Below are 19194 nucleotides of genomic sequence, written 5' to 3' on the forward strand. Positions count from 1 at the left end.
TTTAGCTACCATTAATATTGTGCTTTAATGCTCATTATCCTACGGTCCTTCCTCAAATGTTTTATATCATTCTTTTCATATTTTCAACAAATTTGGAGCCACCAAGCCAACTAACTTAGCCACACCAATCATATTTCATGATTACTTCAATACTATCTCAATGCTTCTCGTTTTATAATCCCTTGAATGTGTCATACAACCTTCTTCCAACTTCATTAGACCTCTAAGTCAGCAAGTGCATTGCCTTAGCCAGCATCAATTCATCATCCACACTTAACCTCATCAAGTCATATGTTCCACAAGCTCCATCCATGTTCTACCAAGTTCTTGCACGATTTAACTCATATCAAATACAAATATAAGACCTAACTTAAACTTTTGTACAAATATCAAACTCAAAAGTCACTCAATTTGTTTCATTAACTTGACGTAAGGATGAATTCAGAATTCCATCAGCAAATCAATTTTGATCCTCATCCTCTCTCTTTCTTTCCACTCTTTCTTCCTCTTACTTTTCCATCATAGATTTTGTTTTCCCCGAGGACGATCCGCCCCTACAATAGTGACAATAAAACTTTAGATCATTGTCATCAATAAAATACTTGGGTTCTTTTACCAAACTCTTTATGAGCACCAATTTTCTTCCTTTTTAATTCAGTCAACCCAAGTTTAATTCTTTTCTACAGAAATCTGAGTTTTTACTACCCAAACTCCAACATCTAACTTAGGGTTCATTTGTACTCCCTTAGTGGTCCTCAGTTTAAGTTTATGAACCTAGGAAACACAAGTCATTCACTCTCCAATATGCAGTTGTTCATGTTACTCTCAACAGGTGCATTTCAGCATTGAGCATTCCAGACATATCTTCCAAATCAACCATTCCATTTATTGAGTTATTTTGCATAGAATTCAGCATATAAAATATTATATTAGGAAATACATCTTCAAGATGTTAGCATTCAAATGCAAATTTGATTAAAATCAGGAATTTAATTCCCTTCCATAAATTTGTGTTTATTATTCTCTACAAAAATATGGTCGATCATTTTTCATCTTCAAAAATGAAAATGGTTCCCTTCCATCCCCATCCCCTCAAGTAGCCTCTACCATCTACTGTCCATGTTAACAAAGCCCATGAACTAAAGGCGTTGTCATCAAACAAAGCAGTGTAAGCATCATAAAATTGACAAAATTATCAGGAACTAGTACTCAAAATAATGGAATAATTGGTGCAACAACTTCTTGAGCATCAAGTCATCCATATTGATTCTAAGAACAACATAACATTTTCCAAATTACAAATCTAATTTGAGGCATCGTTGCAGTTCATGATGGTCAATGGAGTACAGCCCTCTATTTAACACGATCATTAGACAAAAAAAACTTCGATTCATATACCCATAATTGAACCTCAAGTGGCTCGTTGATGCAATTTAATACAAGGAAACTGCTAGGTCAGCTAGCAGGTTATTCTTCTATTTCAGTCATAAAGCAAACTTCACTGCAAAAGAAAAGGTTAATACTTGGAAACTAAACTTACTTGTTGTAGAACAAGGTTCACATATTAGAGAAGCTTCTCATGTTGCTTGCCCTTCGACCACAGCAGAGAGCAGCTCACATGGACTGAGAGGAACCAAAGAATGTTCTGTGGAGATTTCTTAGTATAGGGACGATGGCAAGCAGAACTATTTGAAGATGTTCCGAACTATTCAAGCGAACACCAAATTGGCCAGTTGCTCTGTTATTCAAGTTTGCATGACCAGTGATATTAGTTCCTCTGCCAAAAGGGATCTGAGCTTGAATATTGCAGCCGAGTGAGAGTTCATCATGCCACTCCACTAAAGATAATGCAAGAGTGGACAGTGCCTGCCCTATAGGGTAATCTTTGTCTCGTAAGACAGCTTCGAAGCGGCCTCCATAGGCTACATCACCTTTTCCAGTCATTGCTCCTCCACTCACGAGTAATCTAAATCTTCTGCTAAGTATAATCTTATCTTCCAGCTTTATGCCAGCGGACGCTGAGTCCCCAAGCACAGTAACTGAAGCTCCTGCAGATGGATTATTTCGCCTAAAATTTTTAAACCTTGTTTCACCACGTAATGTGCAGGCGATGTCCTTCCCGACAGTCTGCATTTCCAAACCTAAAGAAGTTGCTTTTGATTCACTATGCTTGAGTGAGCTGGCCAACTCCATTTGAAAAGTGCATTCCTTCTTATCCTTTGTCAGCTGACCAGAAACAGATAGTGGGATCTTGTCTTTGACAACAAATACTCTTTCGACATTCAAACCTTCATAACCAACATCATGATCCCAACCCTGAGAATCTAGCACAGGCCTGATAAGCCATTGGTTGGAAGAATCCAGAAACCTATATCGGTGAGAAGGATTGTCAGAATCAAAGGAATGGGGAAGCACATAGTCTGGCAAAGGTACTGGCACAGTTGCGGAACCATTGGATTCTTCCTCAACCTCCCCCATATTATTCTCCGAAGGCATATCCTTAGCCATATCTGCCAATTTAGCTGCAAGTTTCCTTTGATTTCTCTCCTCCTTGAGTTGTTTCTTATAAAAGAGCTTTTCTCGGTAATCTAGCTCCTCGAAGTACGCCTTCTTCTGAGCTTTACTAAGCTTGGATATTTGAGATTTACTGAGAGGCTTGAAAGGTGGTAACTCATCATAATCTGACCCCTCATCAGAACGGGATGACTCAGCCAAATCATCATCTAAGTTGTCGTCTTCATCAAATTGATCTTCTGGCAATTTAAGTTGAGGTCTTGACTGTAGAAGGGAAGACAAGAGAAAGGGTAGAGGAGGACCTCTGCGACGAGATCCAAATGCCTTACCAGGAGGACCATCCTGTAAATTTAGGAGAGAGTTGGCTTCTGCCAAAATTTTCGAAGCAAATGAAAGTAACAACAGCTGCGGTTTCCAAACTTGACCATTTGGTAGCACTCTCTGACCAGCCCTATTCATCCTGCAGGCAGAGTGGTTTTCAACCAGAGAAACAGGATTCATGAGCCGAACATCCCCAGCAGCCTGGCGAATTGCTTGCTGAACCACATGAGTCCTCTGAGTCACAAACATATCATAACTCAAAGGGCTACCGTTTGGGCCATCTGGAGGAGCAGAAGCAGCATGTGTTAGCACAACAATTGCATTGAACCAAATGGATGCTCCGAATATGTTTGTGATGGTCTGCAGTAGTGGAGCATCCCCAAAATCCCTATTTTGCATGTCCAACCTATCAAAGTAAAGAACAATGTCTGGAGGGGACTTTTTTATAAACTTCTTGACAGAATGAAGAATTTTTTCATTGCGATGTTGATCCAAAGAAGATAAGAAAAGCCCAGGTGTATCTATAACCCTAACCTTGATCCCCTGAACCAAGCCCACTACTTCTTGAACCTTCTTTGTCCCTAACAGGAACGCATCTGTTGGCAACTTAACCTCATCAAATATTGAATTAATGGTAGCAGTCTTACCGACCCCTGATTTTCCAATAACCATTATCGTGCAGGAGAAGTCCAGTGTCTCTTGTCCAGCAGCCTCAAGCTGCCCTGCCACAACACTAGCTTGGTCAAAGCTAAAAACACCTGGTCGTTTTGTGTTTCTTTTGAGCTGCTCAGCCAAACCTAGCCTGTACAGAACCTGAGCAACAACAGCATTGTGAGGTGTTTGTCCAAGTCTATGGGCCAATCGGAGAAATTTGACCCGAATCATTTGGAGCTTCTTACGTGTCTCATCATTCTCCTCCTCATCCTCAGATGGTACAACAGATGGTTGAGGATTAGTGAGGGTGGTAGAGCCCCTCGATTGCTGAAGGGGACGGAGAGAAGGCTCTGGTAAAGAAGCAGAGGAACCAAGGCCAGCTGGAGCTGTCAAACTAGAGCCTCTTGAGTTTTCAGGTTTCGGAGAAAGTAAGGTTGATGAAGTAGAACGTTGGGTATTTTCACTTGTTCCAGAGTTTAGATTTCCAACATGTTGCTCCTTAAGTTTATCGTTGGAACCATGCATATCACCCGTAGCTTCTCTAGAATAACCATTAGTTGCATTAGCAACATAAGCAGGAGATGCATCTTCATTGTTCCTAGAAACATTAACATTAGGTGCACCACTAGTACCCTCATCTTTCACAGTACTGTGCCCATTAGTTACAAAACTAGTGTCAAGTTTAGCATCATTAGCTGTCAGCTGCTGAAGTTTTTCTAGCCCATCTGTGATGACTACAGACTTGACTGAATCATCTTTCATATCCTCCAAAGGAGTCAATTTGTTTGAATTAGTATCACAAGCTAGCCCTCCATTATCATCTGGTAGAACTGATTCCACCCTCTCAAATTCTTCAACCTCATATTTCTCGCTTTGAAGTTCTCTGCTAGCAGTCCCAATATTGAATTCAGATCCAATAGCAACTTCTCCTACTTCTCCATCCACATGATGTGAAGCCATAGGACGGGATCTAATATGCATGAACATTTTCTCACCATCCTCAATATCAGATGATCTCTTTGCAACTTTGTCTGTTTCATTTCCAACTTCGCTACATGAAATCAGAGAATCAGTTTCAATGTGCATTGGCTCTTTTTCAACATCCCCTTCTCCAGAAAGATGGCATGATTTATCACCAGATGCATCTCCTTTGTTAGGTTCAACTGCTACTGATTCATCTGTATCCTTATCAATATGCTGGGCATCAATTTTAGCACCTACAATCTCATCAAACTTTTGCTCTCCAACTGATTTTTGTTCCTTTGAACTCTGATTAGAGGGTAAGGAAGGATCTGTTGGCTCATCAGATGATCTCTTTGCAACTTTGTCTATTTCATTTCCAACTTCGCTACATGAAATCAGAGAATCAGTTTCAATGTGGATTGGCTTTTTTTCAACATCCCCTTCTCCAGAAAGATGGCATGATTTTTCACAAGCTGCATCCCCATTGTTAGGTTCAACTGCTACAAATTCATCTGTATCCTCGTAAATATGTTGAGCATCAACTTTAGCAGCTACAGTTTCATCAATCTTAGCATCTACAGCCTCAGCTCTCATATCATCAATTTTAGCATCTACAATCTCATCAAACTTTTGCTCTCTAACAGATTTTTGTTCGTTTGAACTCTGATTAGAGGGTAAGGAAGGATCTGTTGACTCATCAAATCTCTCAGGATCGACATTTTCATGTCCATCAGACATCTGATGATGCAGCCCGGACTGTTTTGGGACATTGAATCCCTCTTCTTCCTTTCCTTCTTCAACATTTTGATCACCCGCCTGCACATCAGCTGATTCAACAGGGTTCTCCAGCTTACCAACCGTTAAATTCTCCAAGCTAGTTTCCAGATCATCATGTGAATCAGAAATTGCTTGCTGCGACATCGGAGTGGGCGGCTCCAGAACATCACGTGAATCAGAAAATGCTTGCTGCGACATCGGAGTGGGCGGCTCCAGAACATCACGTGAATCAGAAAATGCTTGCAGCGACATCGGAGTGGGCGGCTCCATCGCCTCCTCAAACACCTCGTCGTCCATCACATCCTCCGACCCATCCTTAGCCACCAAAGTTTCACCATCGGCGTCCTCCAGACCCAGCCCCGGATTCCCATCTTCTGACGCCACCGCTACCGCCTCGGGCTCATCTTTCGCAGAATCAGTGCACGGCTCCATCGAAAATCTAAATCAATCCTCAAACCCATAAAAAAAAAATGTCAACAAAAAAAAAAAACCGAGATGAAGATCAAGAAACGCCAGAAGCATCGACTCAAATCAAGCCGCTGGCAGTTCCTAGGGCTATCAAGGAACCGAGAAATCCTAACAACGCTAGAAAACGAAACGCAAGAGCAAAGAGACGGACGGAACAGACCTTTCGATCGGAGGAGAAGCAGAGGGAGGCGCAGATCTAGTTCCCCTCTTTGTTCTTGGCGGAGAAAAGGAGCAGGAGGAACCCTTGACTAAGAACAGTAGGATTAAAATGGCCGATCTATTTATCGCAAAGGAAAAGCGAAGAAGATATTGACGGTCTGGATCAAAAGACACGTAGATCGGAGGACCGAGAGCCCCCTTGAACAGAATGCAGCGACGGATGGCGTGTACCGCATCCTGCACCTCCATTTACTCAGGCATGTGAAAGTGTAAACAAGTAAAATTGGAATATCTGTGTAGGTCGAGTCAAATGGAAAATGGTTCTGGTCGAGTTGATTAATGAATTGAGTCGATTGCCGAGTTGATCGAGGACTTCGTGCTTGAAAATAGAATGCATCTTATTGAGCTTGAGTCGACTTAAAAAAGAGGTGCAATCAACTCAACTAAATTTGTGTTGATTGAAATCATTTTAAGTTGACTGGTTGCCAAATGTTGTTGGAACATTATTCACAAATGACTCCTATTTTGAATTACAATCGACTTAAGGTGATTTTAATAGACTAATTTAATCCAAAATTAAGTAGTGGGACAATTGTGTGAGGCTCGTCTATATAAGAGTATCAAAAATAAATCCGACATGTTAATTTGACTCGAATTAATATAAAAAATATCGAATTAGGATTGGAAGTTTTCGAGTTCGAGTTGGAGAAGTTCAGGTTGGGTTGAATTTGGTTGAGTTTGGATTGACCTAAGTTAATTTGAATTTAGGGTTTAGTGATTTTTTAAAGATTAAATTAAATTTTATTTTGAAATTAAGATGATATCAATAGTCAAAGTTAATATGTCAATGATCAAGTATTGATGAATTATTAAGTCGGTTAGGTTATTCGGATTGATCAAATTATTCAAGTTCAAATTTGAATTTAGGGTTTTTTTAAATTGGATTTGAGTTTGGATTCAGATTTTTTTATAATATCTTTGTTTCGATCCAATTTGAATTTATCTGATCTATCCAAATTGACGTGCTAATCTTGACAAAATCGATGACGTTCATACTCATCAATTCCTCGACTAGGAATAGTTTCAATACATTCATAAATACACATGTAGAGATACTTACTAGTTGTGATCCAATCACAAATTCTCTCATGCTATGAATCGTATTGTGGACATTCAGTATTTGAGTTTAAGATCCAATCAAACGCATATGGAATGTGTACTCAAATAGTGAATTACTATTTATCCAATAAATAATATAACTTTAAGAATCGCCTTTGAACACCTCTCAAATGTAACAGACTCCCACTTGACCTAAGGTCAATCGCTATGGTATCTAATATCACGCGTCTCTATTTGTTCCTCAAAATTACTTTGAGATAGAAGTTAAAGGATCCATAATTAGATTTCTTTTATTGGAATTCTTCTTGAATTGTATTTCTTTCCTATTAATGATTGTTAAATCTATTGATTTCGCTACATGTTCAAATTTATATTTTTTCTTTGTATTCAAAAATAAACCTTTTGTTTGTAAGTACTACAATGTTTAAGTCCACTACTTACTCAACTCGACAGCTTAATCAATTGAAATTATCTACCATTAAAAATATTTTTAGATTTTTCGTATAATAATTTTTGTAGTTCATGTAAATGGAATTTTAATTATTTTAATTGTATATATAAAAAGGTTTTTAAAAAGAATTTTCCTAATATAAAATGTAAAATTGTTGAATATATTTTTTAATAAAATTTTAAAATTCTGAGTAAAGAAAAACTCTTTAATTGACTTCACTCTCTTCCCTCCCCCTCGAACCAAAACCCCACCTCGCCTCCGTCTGCCGCAACGAAGCAATCGGCGACGAAACTCCGCACGCCGGCGAAATTTCAGATCGGAATGAGTTCCAAAGAGAACTACCGAGTGGAGCTTCGATCCGCCGCCCGCCATCTCAGTGACCGCGGCCTCTACTGCGCCGCCAAATGGTTCTCGTTCCCTATCCTTGATTTCCTCCATACTATCGTAATCTCTAACCCTCTTTCCGCTCCTCGGCAGGGCATTGGAACTCATCGTAGATCTGGACGTTCCCCCTTCGGCATCCTCGTCAGCTGTCTCTGCCCGTGCCAGTGCTGCGCCCTCTACCTCCGCAACCGGCGGCTTCCGCCCTTTCTCCCACCTGCACCACGATGCTTCCTGTCGCCGCTGCGTCCGCTCTGACTCTTCAGCTCCCTCGTCAGCCGAGGCCGCTGTCACGCCCCAAGCCGGCGTATCTTATGTCAGCACGCCTCTGCCTGCCGATGATGGCTTTGATGGCGGCAGCAATGATCGGTACCTCCTGGCCAAGTCATATTTTGACTGCCGCGAGTATCGGCGGGCTGTCAACGTTCTCGAAGATCAAACTGGGAAGAAGGCCGTTTTCTTCCGCTGCTATTCCCTCTACTTGGTATGCTTTGCTCTAACTGCCTTCCCACTAGTTACTGAGCTCGTTTGGTATTTTTGCAATTTGTTCCTCATGTTGTTTGATGAAATGCATCGACCATTGCTCTTGTTCAATTTGGTGATACCTTCTATTTGGAAAAGAGGCAACTAGGAGTCCGTCTGACTTTTTACATCCTTTGTGGAAGTTTGTGGGTTTTATATTTTTCTATAGTAGGTTAGCTTGATGTGGCTCTTTGTTTCCTGCAGCCTTTTTCATTAATTTCACAAATCGATTAGTTCGAGTGTAGATGGAGATTCTGGCTATCCCCTCAACCTAGTAATAGAAACTTCCTATTGAATTTTCCAGTGAAAGCATAGCCATTGTAAAGAAATATGTCAAAGTCAAAAAGGGGAAAAATGAAAGTTAAATCATTTTGAAATCACTCTATTATAAGATGAATCATTGGGCTCTTGAGGGAAATCCTCCAATTATTAAAGATATGTTTGATTTTGTGAAGAATCTCTAGATTTGTCTTTTTAGTTAAAATTGTAACCCCTCACCTGAGCTGGGCCCTCCTAGAAGCAAATGTTGTTAGCCACGTGTGACCTACAATAGTGTTAGAACAAGAAACAACACAAAATCTAACTAGGCGAACTCGACCCCGTGACCTAACGTCAAGGAGAGAATATAAGAGAACTCAATCCCACGACTTAGGTGGACCATTGAGATTGGGGAGAGAATATCTAGAGAGCTCGACTCCGCAACCTAGGTAGACCTTTGAGGTCGTTTGAGTTGGACAGTGTAGTATGATATATGCACACTAGAGCAAATGTCAAAGGGCGCTAGAATTGTCTAACAAAACCTCTTCGATGCTTAAGTCGATGGGAGTAGTAGAAGCGAGAGCAAAGAGAATTGGAGAGGGAGAGAGATTCGATATTGTAGAGATATGCCAACAATGTGTATACAGGTGGAAGTATGATTTGGCCTGCTTAGTGTGGTTTGATTGGTTGAGGATGGAGAAGTCCACTAACAAGGTGGGTGCCAAGGTGAGCCGGCACAGTAAGGTCTAACCTACACATATGGGAATAAGCATAAGGGGGTGCTGGAGTTGTCCGACAAAACCCCTCCAATTGTTTAAGTCGGTCTCAATATGCGGAATGATAAAAATATGGAAAAATCAGAAAGAGAGAGATACCTTCCAAATACTAACACACCTTGATATTTATAAGTGTGGGATTTGAAGTTACCTATGGAGATCATGCCTACAATCATTGGGAAATTGTTCAATCATTTCAGCCCTTAATCACTTCCATTAACTACCTCCATTAATGTCAGTTGTTTGTTGTTATTGGCCGTTAACTCTATAAGTAGTGATTGTGAATCACGTATATGAATGACCAATAACCACGCGGGCAGTAGTAGAAGCTTGGAGTGAAGAGCTCGGGAAACTCGGAATGCTCAGAGGGGAGGGCTTGAGGAGTTCGAAGTAGGGAACTCAAGGAGCTCAGGAAGAGTAAGCTGGGAAGATCTCGGGGCTTTGGAACACATAAGTGCAATATGCCAATGTAGAGTGAGGCCATGTAGGCATGGGCTTGCTGACCTGGTGGATCAATTACAGTCTTATAGAGCACAAACTAGAAGTTAGATGACAAAGATTAGTAAGCATCAAGGGAGGAGAAATCGAGGAATTCAATGCTTGGTTCCTTGTAGTAAGTCTTTAGGGGCATTTTTGAATAAGTCCCAACCAGAACAGCTGCACAAGACCAAAATAATTCTGTGTCAATTGATAAGAAATAATTCAGCACAACAGTTAGCAAGGTTACTCACAAAGGTACTGCTCTATATGTCTGGAATAGAATTCCGATTCTAAAACACCGACCATATAATAGGAAATCCATCTCTATTTATCTCCTATATACTTTGTCATGGGAATTCCAGAGTTAGAATAGCAGATGGAATATTCTCTTATATTGCTGGGAAAATTTCAGTAAACTTGTCAAAAACAACGCTCTCCATTCTATGCCACATACCAAATTTAGCCAGTAATATGGTTTCTATTAGCAAGATGATCAATTAACTTAATTTTTGTGCTAAATTCTCTTCAAGTTGTGCAATTCAGAAGCTAGGATTGGGAGGATGATTGACAGTTCTAGGAGATAATGAACTCTACTACCTTGAGGATGATGGTTATGTGAGAAAATAGGCAACAACTGTTCAAAAAGCAACTCCTTTTCTATTCTTAATAATGATAAAATAATGTCTGTAGCATTGTAGATTTGGCCATTCCAATTTCATTATTTAAACACTTGTTTTCCAATTGTCTTCAAGTTGTACAATTCAGAAGCTAGGATTGGGAGGATGATTGACAGTTCTAGAAGATAATGAACTCCACTACCTTGAGGATGATGGTTATGTAAGAAAATAGGCAACAACTGTTCAAAGTAACTCCTTTTCTATCATTAATAATGATGAAATAATGGTGTAGCATTATAGATTTGGCCATTCCAATTTCATTATTTAAACACTTGTTTTCAAATTGTTTATGAATAAAACTCCTAGCTCCTTCAATTGTGAGTTTTGTTAATTAGCTAAATATAGATGCATATCATTCTTCGTCAAGCCATATATAATCTCTTGCTTTTCCCTAATCCATAACAATGTATGGGGATTCGCTTGTATCAAAAATATCACAGGCACTGAGTAGTTCATTACACTCATTGATGATCACACTAGAGTTTACTTGCTCTACCTTCTTAAAGAAATATATGAAACTAGAAAACCATTTCATTTAATGATAAAAAACCAGTTCTACACCTCCATTGAGATCTTAACTATTGACAATGGGAATGAATACTTCACTCCACAGTCAATATATGGAAAATAATGGAATTTTTTTAATGGAGTTCCTATGCTGGTACACCTTAAATGTCACAGAAAAGGAAAATTGACACCTTGAAGTTATTGGACCATTATTGTTCACTATGCATATGCTAAAAGATCTACATATAAAGCTATACATCTTCTCAGGCAACTAATTGAAAAGTATCGTGGGCAAAAGCAAGATCTACATATGATATTTGTTGATTTAGAAAAAGCTTATGATAGAGTCCCAAGGGAAATTATATGGAGAATTCTAGAAAAGAGGGGTGTTAGCGTAGTATATATTGACCTAATTAAGGATATGTATGAGGAAGTAACGACTAGAGTGAAGACTTCAGGCGGATTAACTGAAGCATTTCCAATAAAGATAGGGTTACATCAAGGGTCAGCTCTAAGTCCTTATCTTTTTACACTAATCATGGATGAACTTACTGGACATATTCAAGATACCGTACCATGGTGCATGTTGTTTGCAGATGATATTGTATTGGTAGATGAGACACGTGAGGGAGTAAATGCTAAATTAGAATCTTGGCGAGAAACACTAGAAGAGAAAGGTTTTAGGCTTAGTAGAGTAAAGACAGAATATATGGAATTTAAGTTTAGCAATATTGAACGTAATGAGACAAGTATTAAAATAGGAGATGATGAGTTGTCTGGAACTGAGAGTTTTAAATATTTAGGATCATTTTTGCAAGCCGATAGAGGGATTGAGAGAGATGTCTTACATAGAATACAAACAGGATGGTTGAAGTGGAGGAGAGCATCAGGTGTTTTATGTGATCGTAAAGTGCCTCTAAAACTTAAAGGAAAGTTCTATAAAACGGCAATTAGACCTGCCATGTTATATGGCGCTGAATGTTGGGCTATGACTCGAGCACATGAGCAAAAGATGAGAGTTGTGGAGATGAGGATGTTAAGATGAATGTGTGGACATACGAAGATGGACAGAATAAGAAATGAGAGCATTAGAGAGAAAGTTGGAGTTGCATCTATTGAGGGAAAACTCCGTGAGACACGTTTAAGGTGGTACGGACATGTACTTAGACGACCGATAAATGCTCCAGTTAGGCGGTGTGAAACTATGACAAATACGCATATCAAACGAGGGCGAGGTAGACCAAAAAAGACTTGGTTAGCAACAATAAAACAAGATAAAATTTATTTAAATATAAATGATGATATAATAGGAGATAGAGCTCAATGGCGTAAAAGGATCCATATAGCCGACCCCACTTAGTGGGATAAGGCTTGGTTGTTGTTGTTGTTGTTGTATGCATATGCTAAAAGATCTTTGTGGTGAAGTCGTTCTAATAGCCACCTATCTCATAAATAGAATCCCTCACGAACCCTCAATTTTAATTCCCAATGTCACTTTTTTTACACGCATGCCCATCTCATCTCTTCTCCTTAGGTTCTTTGGATGTGTTGCTTTTATGCATTATCAATTTCAAATTCACTCAAGACTTGATCTGGAATCAGCCAAGTGTGTTTATTGAAATTTCTTCCACTCAATGTGGTTACAAGTGTTATTCCCCATCACTTAATCATGTATTTATATCCATGGGCGTTGGCTTTCTTAAATCCTAATCTTCCTTTTCCATGCCTTCTTTTTAGGTGGAGATGAGTGAAGATAAGTCCTAGGATAATCCAAGACTTGAACTACTACTTATTGACTCTTAACTTTCCCTTCACCAGATTCATCACCAAACATCCGATTTGATTTTACCCATTAAAAAAGAAACAAAATTGGAAACAGGGGAGTTAGCACTCAACATCTTGAGTTAGTTGTTGATTCACACAACACATTCTTAAAGTGATGATAAAACTCAACAACAAGAGTCTGGCCCAAATTCAAGCCCTGTACTGAGCTGGCTAGAGAATCAGTCGAGCATGATGTTGAGCCCAGATTGAAGATCTGGGTTGGATCAGGTCCTTGACCCAACATCCTGTATCAAGGTTTATTTCTGATGAGAAGTATCTCTTAATTTGAAGCCTTTAATATCTTGTCCAAGACAGAGATACCAAAGGATATACAACAAGCTCTTGCTGACTCATGAACAATGGTTCAAGAGAAGATGGGCATTCTAGAAAGGAATGGTACTCGGATTACCTAGGTCAAAATATTGGGATGTAAGTGGGCTTTTACAGTGAAGTGCAATACAGAGGGAAGTGTTAATTGCACAAGGCAAGACTTGTTGCAAGGGCTTTAGACTATTAGGAGAGTTTTTCTCCTGTACCAAATTTTATATGGATATTCTTCCAGGTTACGGAAAGGAAGGATGAAAAACATCTCTATGAAAAGTTTGCTCAAGTGGTCAAGAGACAAGGGTTTACAAAGGTTCAGTTGGATCTCACAGACTTTTAAAAACACTTTGAAAGATGGTAAATTACTATCTTTAATGTATGTAGGTGACATCATTTTCACAGGGGATAACCATGAAGAATAAATTCTTCAAAGAGATACCTTTGAAGGGATTTTCATGAACTAAAGAGATATCTGTTAAAGACATTGATATGTTGTGTTGCAGATAGCATGATGTACCTATGGGGCTTAACATTAAGTTAGCCTTGGAGGGTGTTTGCAAGGTTGATTGAAAGTAATACTAGAGGCTAGTGGGTAAACTAATTTACTTATCCCCAACACGACTTCACGTAATTTTTGCAATCAGTGTGGTTAGCTAGTTTATGCACTCACCCAATAAAAACACATGATGTGGTGTATAGAATTTTGAGGGATCTAAAGATCGCTCTTGGAAATCTAAAGAACACTTGGAAAGGGTTTGTTTTTTTTAAGAAAGGTGATAACAGGATGACTGGGCAGGTTCTTCCTTGCGTAGATGATCAACTTTGAGTTATTGTACCAATGCTTAGGGTAATCTTATGGACATGGAGAAGTAAGAAATAGTCTGTAACTGTGAGAAGCAACTTAGAGGCTGAATTTCAGGCATTGGCTCACAATATCTGTGAACGATTATGACTAGGGAGGCTTCTAAATCAGTTAAAACTCCCTAGTAGCTCTCCCATAGAGTTATCTTATGAAAACAAGGCAACTGTAAGTATAGCCTGTAATCTTATTCAACATGACCGGGGAAAAAATCTAGAGGTTGTCTACCATTTCATAAAGAAAAGAAAAATTGACAATGGGACTGTATATATGACATATATCACTACCAGAGAGCAAACAACTGACATTCTTGTAAAGGGTCTTCAAAAAGCAACTATTGAAGATTTCATGAGCAATATGGGAATGATCAACAATGTCAATCTATCTGTCTTAAGGGGGAGTGTAGAAATCCCCGCCTTTTTTTTTTGGAATGATTTGTATGAGATATATGCTTTCCTTTTTCTCATCATTAGTGCAACCTTGGTGCCATAATGCACCTGACTGGAGGATTTTTTACTGTTCTACCATTATAGTCATAAGCTTTATCCAGTTTTACCTTTCTATTATTTCCCCTTTTCTGTTCCATAGGCAGGAGAAAAGCGCAAGGAGGAGGAGATGTTTGAACTTGAGGGATCTTTGGGCAAGAGTGATGCTGTAAACAGAGAGTTGGTTTCTTTAGAGAGAGAACTATCTTCACTAAGGAGAGCCGGCAGCATCGATTCGTTTGGTTTATACTTGTATGGCATCATCCTCAAAGATAAAGGCTGTGAGAATGCTGCTATGGCAGTGCTTGTGGAGTCTGTTAACTGCTTTCCATGGAATTGGAGTGCTTGGTTGGAACTTCAGGCCCTTTGCACGACTGCTGACACTTTGAACAATCTGAATCTCAAAAACCACTGGATGAAGGACTTTTTTCTTGCCAGTGCATATCAGGAATTTAAGATGCATGAAGAAGCTTTGAAAAGATATGAACGCTTGTTAGGAGTTTTCAAGTCTAGCAACTATATTCAGTCTCAAATTGCAACAGTTCTGTATTGCTTAAGGGAGCTTGATGATGCTGAACTAATCTTTGAAGACCTTCTCAGTAAAGATCCTTACCGTGTGGAATCAATGGATGTTTATTCGAATTTACTTTATGCGAAAGAATCTTTTTCTGCTCTGAGTTTCCTTGCCCACAGGGTGTCTTTGACAGACAAATATAGGCCTGAGTCTTGCTGCATCATAGCAAATTATTACAGTTTGAAGGGACAACATGAGAAAGCAGTTATATACTTCAGAAGGGCGGTTAAACTCAACAGAAAGTTCCTTTCAGCATGGACTCTGATGGGGCATGAATATGTTGAGATGAAGAACACACCAGCCGCGACCGATGCCTACCGCAGGGCCATTGAAATAAATCCCAGAGATTACCGCGCATGGTATGGTTTGGGGCAAACCTATGAGGTGATGAGCATGCCTTTCTACGCCCTTTACTATTTTCGGAAATCATCATACTTGCAGCCTAACGATTCTAGGCCTTGGATCGCAATGGCTCACTTGTATGAAAGTGCACCACTTCAGATGCTCAATGAGGCCATCAAATGCTTCAAGAGAGCTGCAAACTGTAACGACAGCGAAGGCATTGCCCTGCTTCAGCTTGCCAAGCTGCATGAGGCTCTGGGGCATTCTGAACGGGCTGCATTTTTCTACAAGAAAGATCTCGATAGGATGGAAGCTGAAGAGAGACAAGGGCCTAATATGGTTGAAGCCATGCTTTACCTCGCCAAGTATTACCAAACTAAGAAGAGATTCCAAGAAGCAGAGTACTATTGCAGGAGGCTCTTGGATTATACTGGTCCGGTATGCACTTTCATTATTTGGATGCACAGGAAGTATCAAACTAAGAAAGGATTCACTTGTTGTTTTTCCTTTTTTCAATTGTCAAAATATAACTTTACTTGTCGTACGTTACTGATCCTGCAGGAGAGCGAGACTGCAAGAAGTCTTCTAAGAGGATTGGAAATGTCTCCAGACATGGAACATTTTGGTCCATGACTCCAAGTTTGTAGCTCCAACAATATTTAGAGACATCTCAATTATATTGGTCATCTAGTAGCAACATTCGAAGTGGATCTTCAGGGACATCTCAATTAATGGTCACCTGGTGACATTTGAAGTAAGTTTTTTTCTCGCTGCACTTATTAGTGAAAACTTTTCAGAATCTCCTCGCTACCATGTTTGTAACATTTAGGCTATGTTGTACGCTTTTTGTGCACTCAGGGTGCACGACAGAAGCGTCCGGGCGCCCGGACTATAACAATATTATTTTTTTATTATTTATATTTTTATTTTTGTTTACGATTAAATCATTTAATATACTTCTTTTAAGATTTATGTATTGAATTATAATATTAAGTATAAAAAAAATTTTAAAAAAAAATTAGATATTTACATGTGCTGAATTGTTATCCCGCACTTCTTATCTCATGTATTTCGTGAGTCATTTAGAAAATTTTTGTGTGTTTAATAATATAACTCAAATCCTAAGCGCTAAAGGTAAAATCCTAAATGATTTCAAAAAAGAAAAAATAAAATAAAAAATGACTTTATTTTTAATTTGGACGTCTAGAAGTGATCAGACACTCTTGTCATGTGCGTGCATAAATAAGCACGTAACATATTATATTTTTATATATAATAATAATAATATTAATAATAATAATAATTTTTAAAAAGTGTGAAAATTGGTGTGTTAAAATAGAAAATAAAAATTATGTGAATTCTAATTAAATTATGGTAAACATAAAAGAGCATTTTTTTTTTATCTATGTCGTTAAAAGCAATGCTTTTTTTTATAAAAATTATCAAAACAACTAGAAATTTGAATGGAAAAATAAATAAATGGTGGAAGGAGGAAGCTCATTTGTGAATGAGAATTTAGTCCCACATTGAAAGTTTCAAGGCATAGTGGTTGGTTTATATTGTGTCACAAGAATTGATGTTGTGAACAAATGCTTAGGGTGCAAATCCAGGGCTCGGATTACACTATTCATAAGGCAACTTGTGTGCAAGCGCAACCTGTGCGCATCGGATGTCGGACCGGTCAGGGCAAAATTTATCCAAGTGAATAAACCAACATTTTGCCACATGGAAATATTTTATTTTGCTCAAATTAACATTTATACATAAATGCAATGCATGAACGTTATGCTTGTTAAAGGCATAAACGTATGCATGAATGGAGGATATTGGTATGTAAACGTATGTAGAGACTCTATATGAGAGTCCAAATATTGAGCAAATAATATAACATAGAGAAGTCACCACCACTCTCCCATCTTCTCACTCGTGTTAGCATTCGGGTACACCTTAGTTCGCCGCAATCTACCTGTGCTTGGTGGACAGCGCGGTTCTGTCGTTGTATCCTGGGAAACAGACGTCCGTCGTAACCTCTAAGCACCGCCGGAAGGGACGAATCTGTTTTAAGGAAACTGCGTTGAACACAGGCCTCGACTCGACTCTCGGCACTCGACCTCTTGTCTCGGCTCTCGGCGACTTGGCCGACTCGGCTCTCGGTGTCTCGATCGACTTGACACTCGGTGACTTGGCCGTCTCGGCTCTCGGCACTCAGCATCTCGCCCGATTCGACACTCGGCGACTCAACCATTTGGTTGATTTAGCACCGGTAATCGGGACACACCAACCCCTGTTGGCAGTTTGAAATTATCAGTTCAAGTCATCTCTGCAGATAAGTTGAATTGTATTGTAATTCAATAAAATATAAATCTCTCCGGCAAAGATTGTCCAACACTTACTTGGAGCTACTGCTTCCTCTGCAAAAGGTGAATCCGTCATCTTAGCGGCTCTACACGGTCGGTCTCACGACCATCTATGAGGAGGTAAATTGAGAAAGTACAATTGATTACGACACAATTGAAGCTACTGCTTCGACTCTACCTCCGAAGCTCCTCCGACGTAGGTGCTAGTTTGCAGCTCTAAGGTGAAAGCAGCTCATGATTTTCTTTATTTTTTATTTTTATTAAAATTTTCCATTTTTTTTTCTTTCATTTCTCTTTTTCTCTTTTGTTTTTACTTTTGTTTTTTTTCGCTCTTGTAATTAGCTATTAAAAAATAAACTTATTAGATTTTCTGGTTTCTTTTTCTGTTTTGTTTTCCTTTTTTATTTTTTTTACTCTTCTAATTTGTATATTAAAAAAAACAAAAAATACAACATAAGATGGAGCTGTTTGGGTAGAAAATTATGAGAGGGATGTTGTTTTAATTATTTTTGTAAAAAAGTATCAAAATGATATGAATTTTAAAAGGACATTTTTTTAATTTTCTACCTTAAATTATTACCGTGATTTAAATTTATCAATAAGAGAGACATGCTTTCATGATTACATAATTTTATTTACACAAAATTAACTAAATTATCCATAAATTATAAAACATATAAATATAAGTGTCAAGTAGATAAGAAAAAAAATTAGACTGTTCAAATATAGTTATTTAAATGACTTATCAATCTTAAATTATGGGAAAATATGCTCATTATTGTGTGTTAATTATCATGGTAAGACAATATATATAGGATTCACTAGTAGGAATTTTGGACCTTAAAGCGTAGCTAAGCTGATCATCATATGATAGAATTATTATAGTAAAGATTGAATTCCGACGAAGTCATGTGATCATACCCTTCCATATGATGGTATGTTTCTATTTTTTGATTTACCTCTCTACAAATAATTATGAGATGAATGGTGTGGAAGTGCTCGAAGTCCGCATATGATTTATAATAACATTATGCTTAGTTTAAGGCTGCATAGTTCTATTTTTTTCACTTTTACGGACATTTGTGTTGGCGTGGTTATGATATATGAATAGTTTAATTTATTTCTTCTAAGCGTATTAGCAGGTATCATTTAGAGTTTTAATTATAGTCATAATAAATTTAAAACATTTAAGAAATTAATAAAAGGAGATAAAATAAAATTGAATAGCATGGATAATAAATATGGTAAAATTCTCATAATTTTAATTTTTGTTTATTTTTAATTTCTGTGGACTAGTTTTTTGTTTTTCTAATAAATTATTTTCTGTAATTTAAGAAAAAAATTGCTCCGTTGACTCGATTTGGATAACAAGTACCCAGAATTGCATTGGCTGTCTTTAACA

At 38.3% G+C, this 19194-nt stretch overlaps 2 protein-coding genes across 2 annotated transcripts; one reads left to right on the forward strand and one right to left on the reverse strand.

Annotated features, from left to right (window-relative positions):
• Window positions 1–1369: 1369 nt before the first annotated feature.
• On the reverse strand, window positions 1370–5927 carry LOC141821206 (translocase of chloroplast 101, chloroplastic). The gene is made up of 2 exons (XM_074708601.1): window positions 5858–5927; window positions 1370–5668 (listed from the first exon to the last, which is right to left on the reverse strand). Exon 2 carries the CDS (start codon window positions 5659–5661, stop codon window positions 1615–1617), a length of 4047 nt encoding a protein of 1348 aa, XP_074564702.1. The 5' UTR covers window positions 5662–5668; window positions 5858–5927; the 3' UTR covers window positions 1370–1614.
• A 1760-nt stretch (window positions 5928–7687) lies between these two features.
• LOC141822089 (anaphase-promoting complex subunit 8-like) lies at window positions 7688–16259 on the forward strand. Its single transcript, XM_074709516.1, has 4 exons — window positions 7688–7833; window positions 7904–8291; window positions 14623–15873; window positions 15997–16259. Exons 1-4 carry the CDS (start codon window positions 7748–7750, stop codon window positions 16066–16068), a joined length of 1797 nt encoding a protein of 598 aa, XP_074565617.1. The 5' UTR covers window positions 7688–7747; the 3' UTR covers window positions 16069–16259.
• Window positions 16260–19194: the final 2935 nt, after the last annotated feature.

This window comes from Curcuma longa, chromosome 2 (genome assembly GCF_044706935.1).
Source record: "Curcuma longa cultivar G26 ecotype Majalengka, Jawa Barat chromosome 2, ITB_CL_G26_1.1, whole genome shotgun sequence".
Classification (NCBI taxonomy): Eukaryota; Viridiplantae; Streptophyta; class Magnoliopsida; order Zingiberales; family Zingiberaceae; genus Curcuma; species Curcuma longa.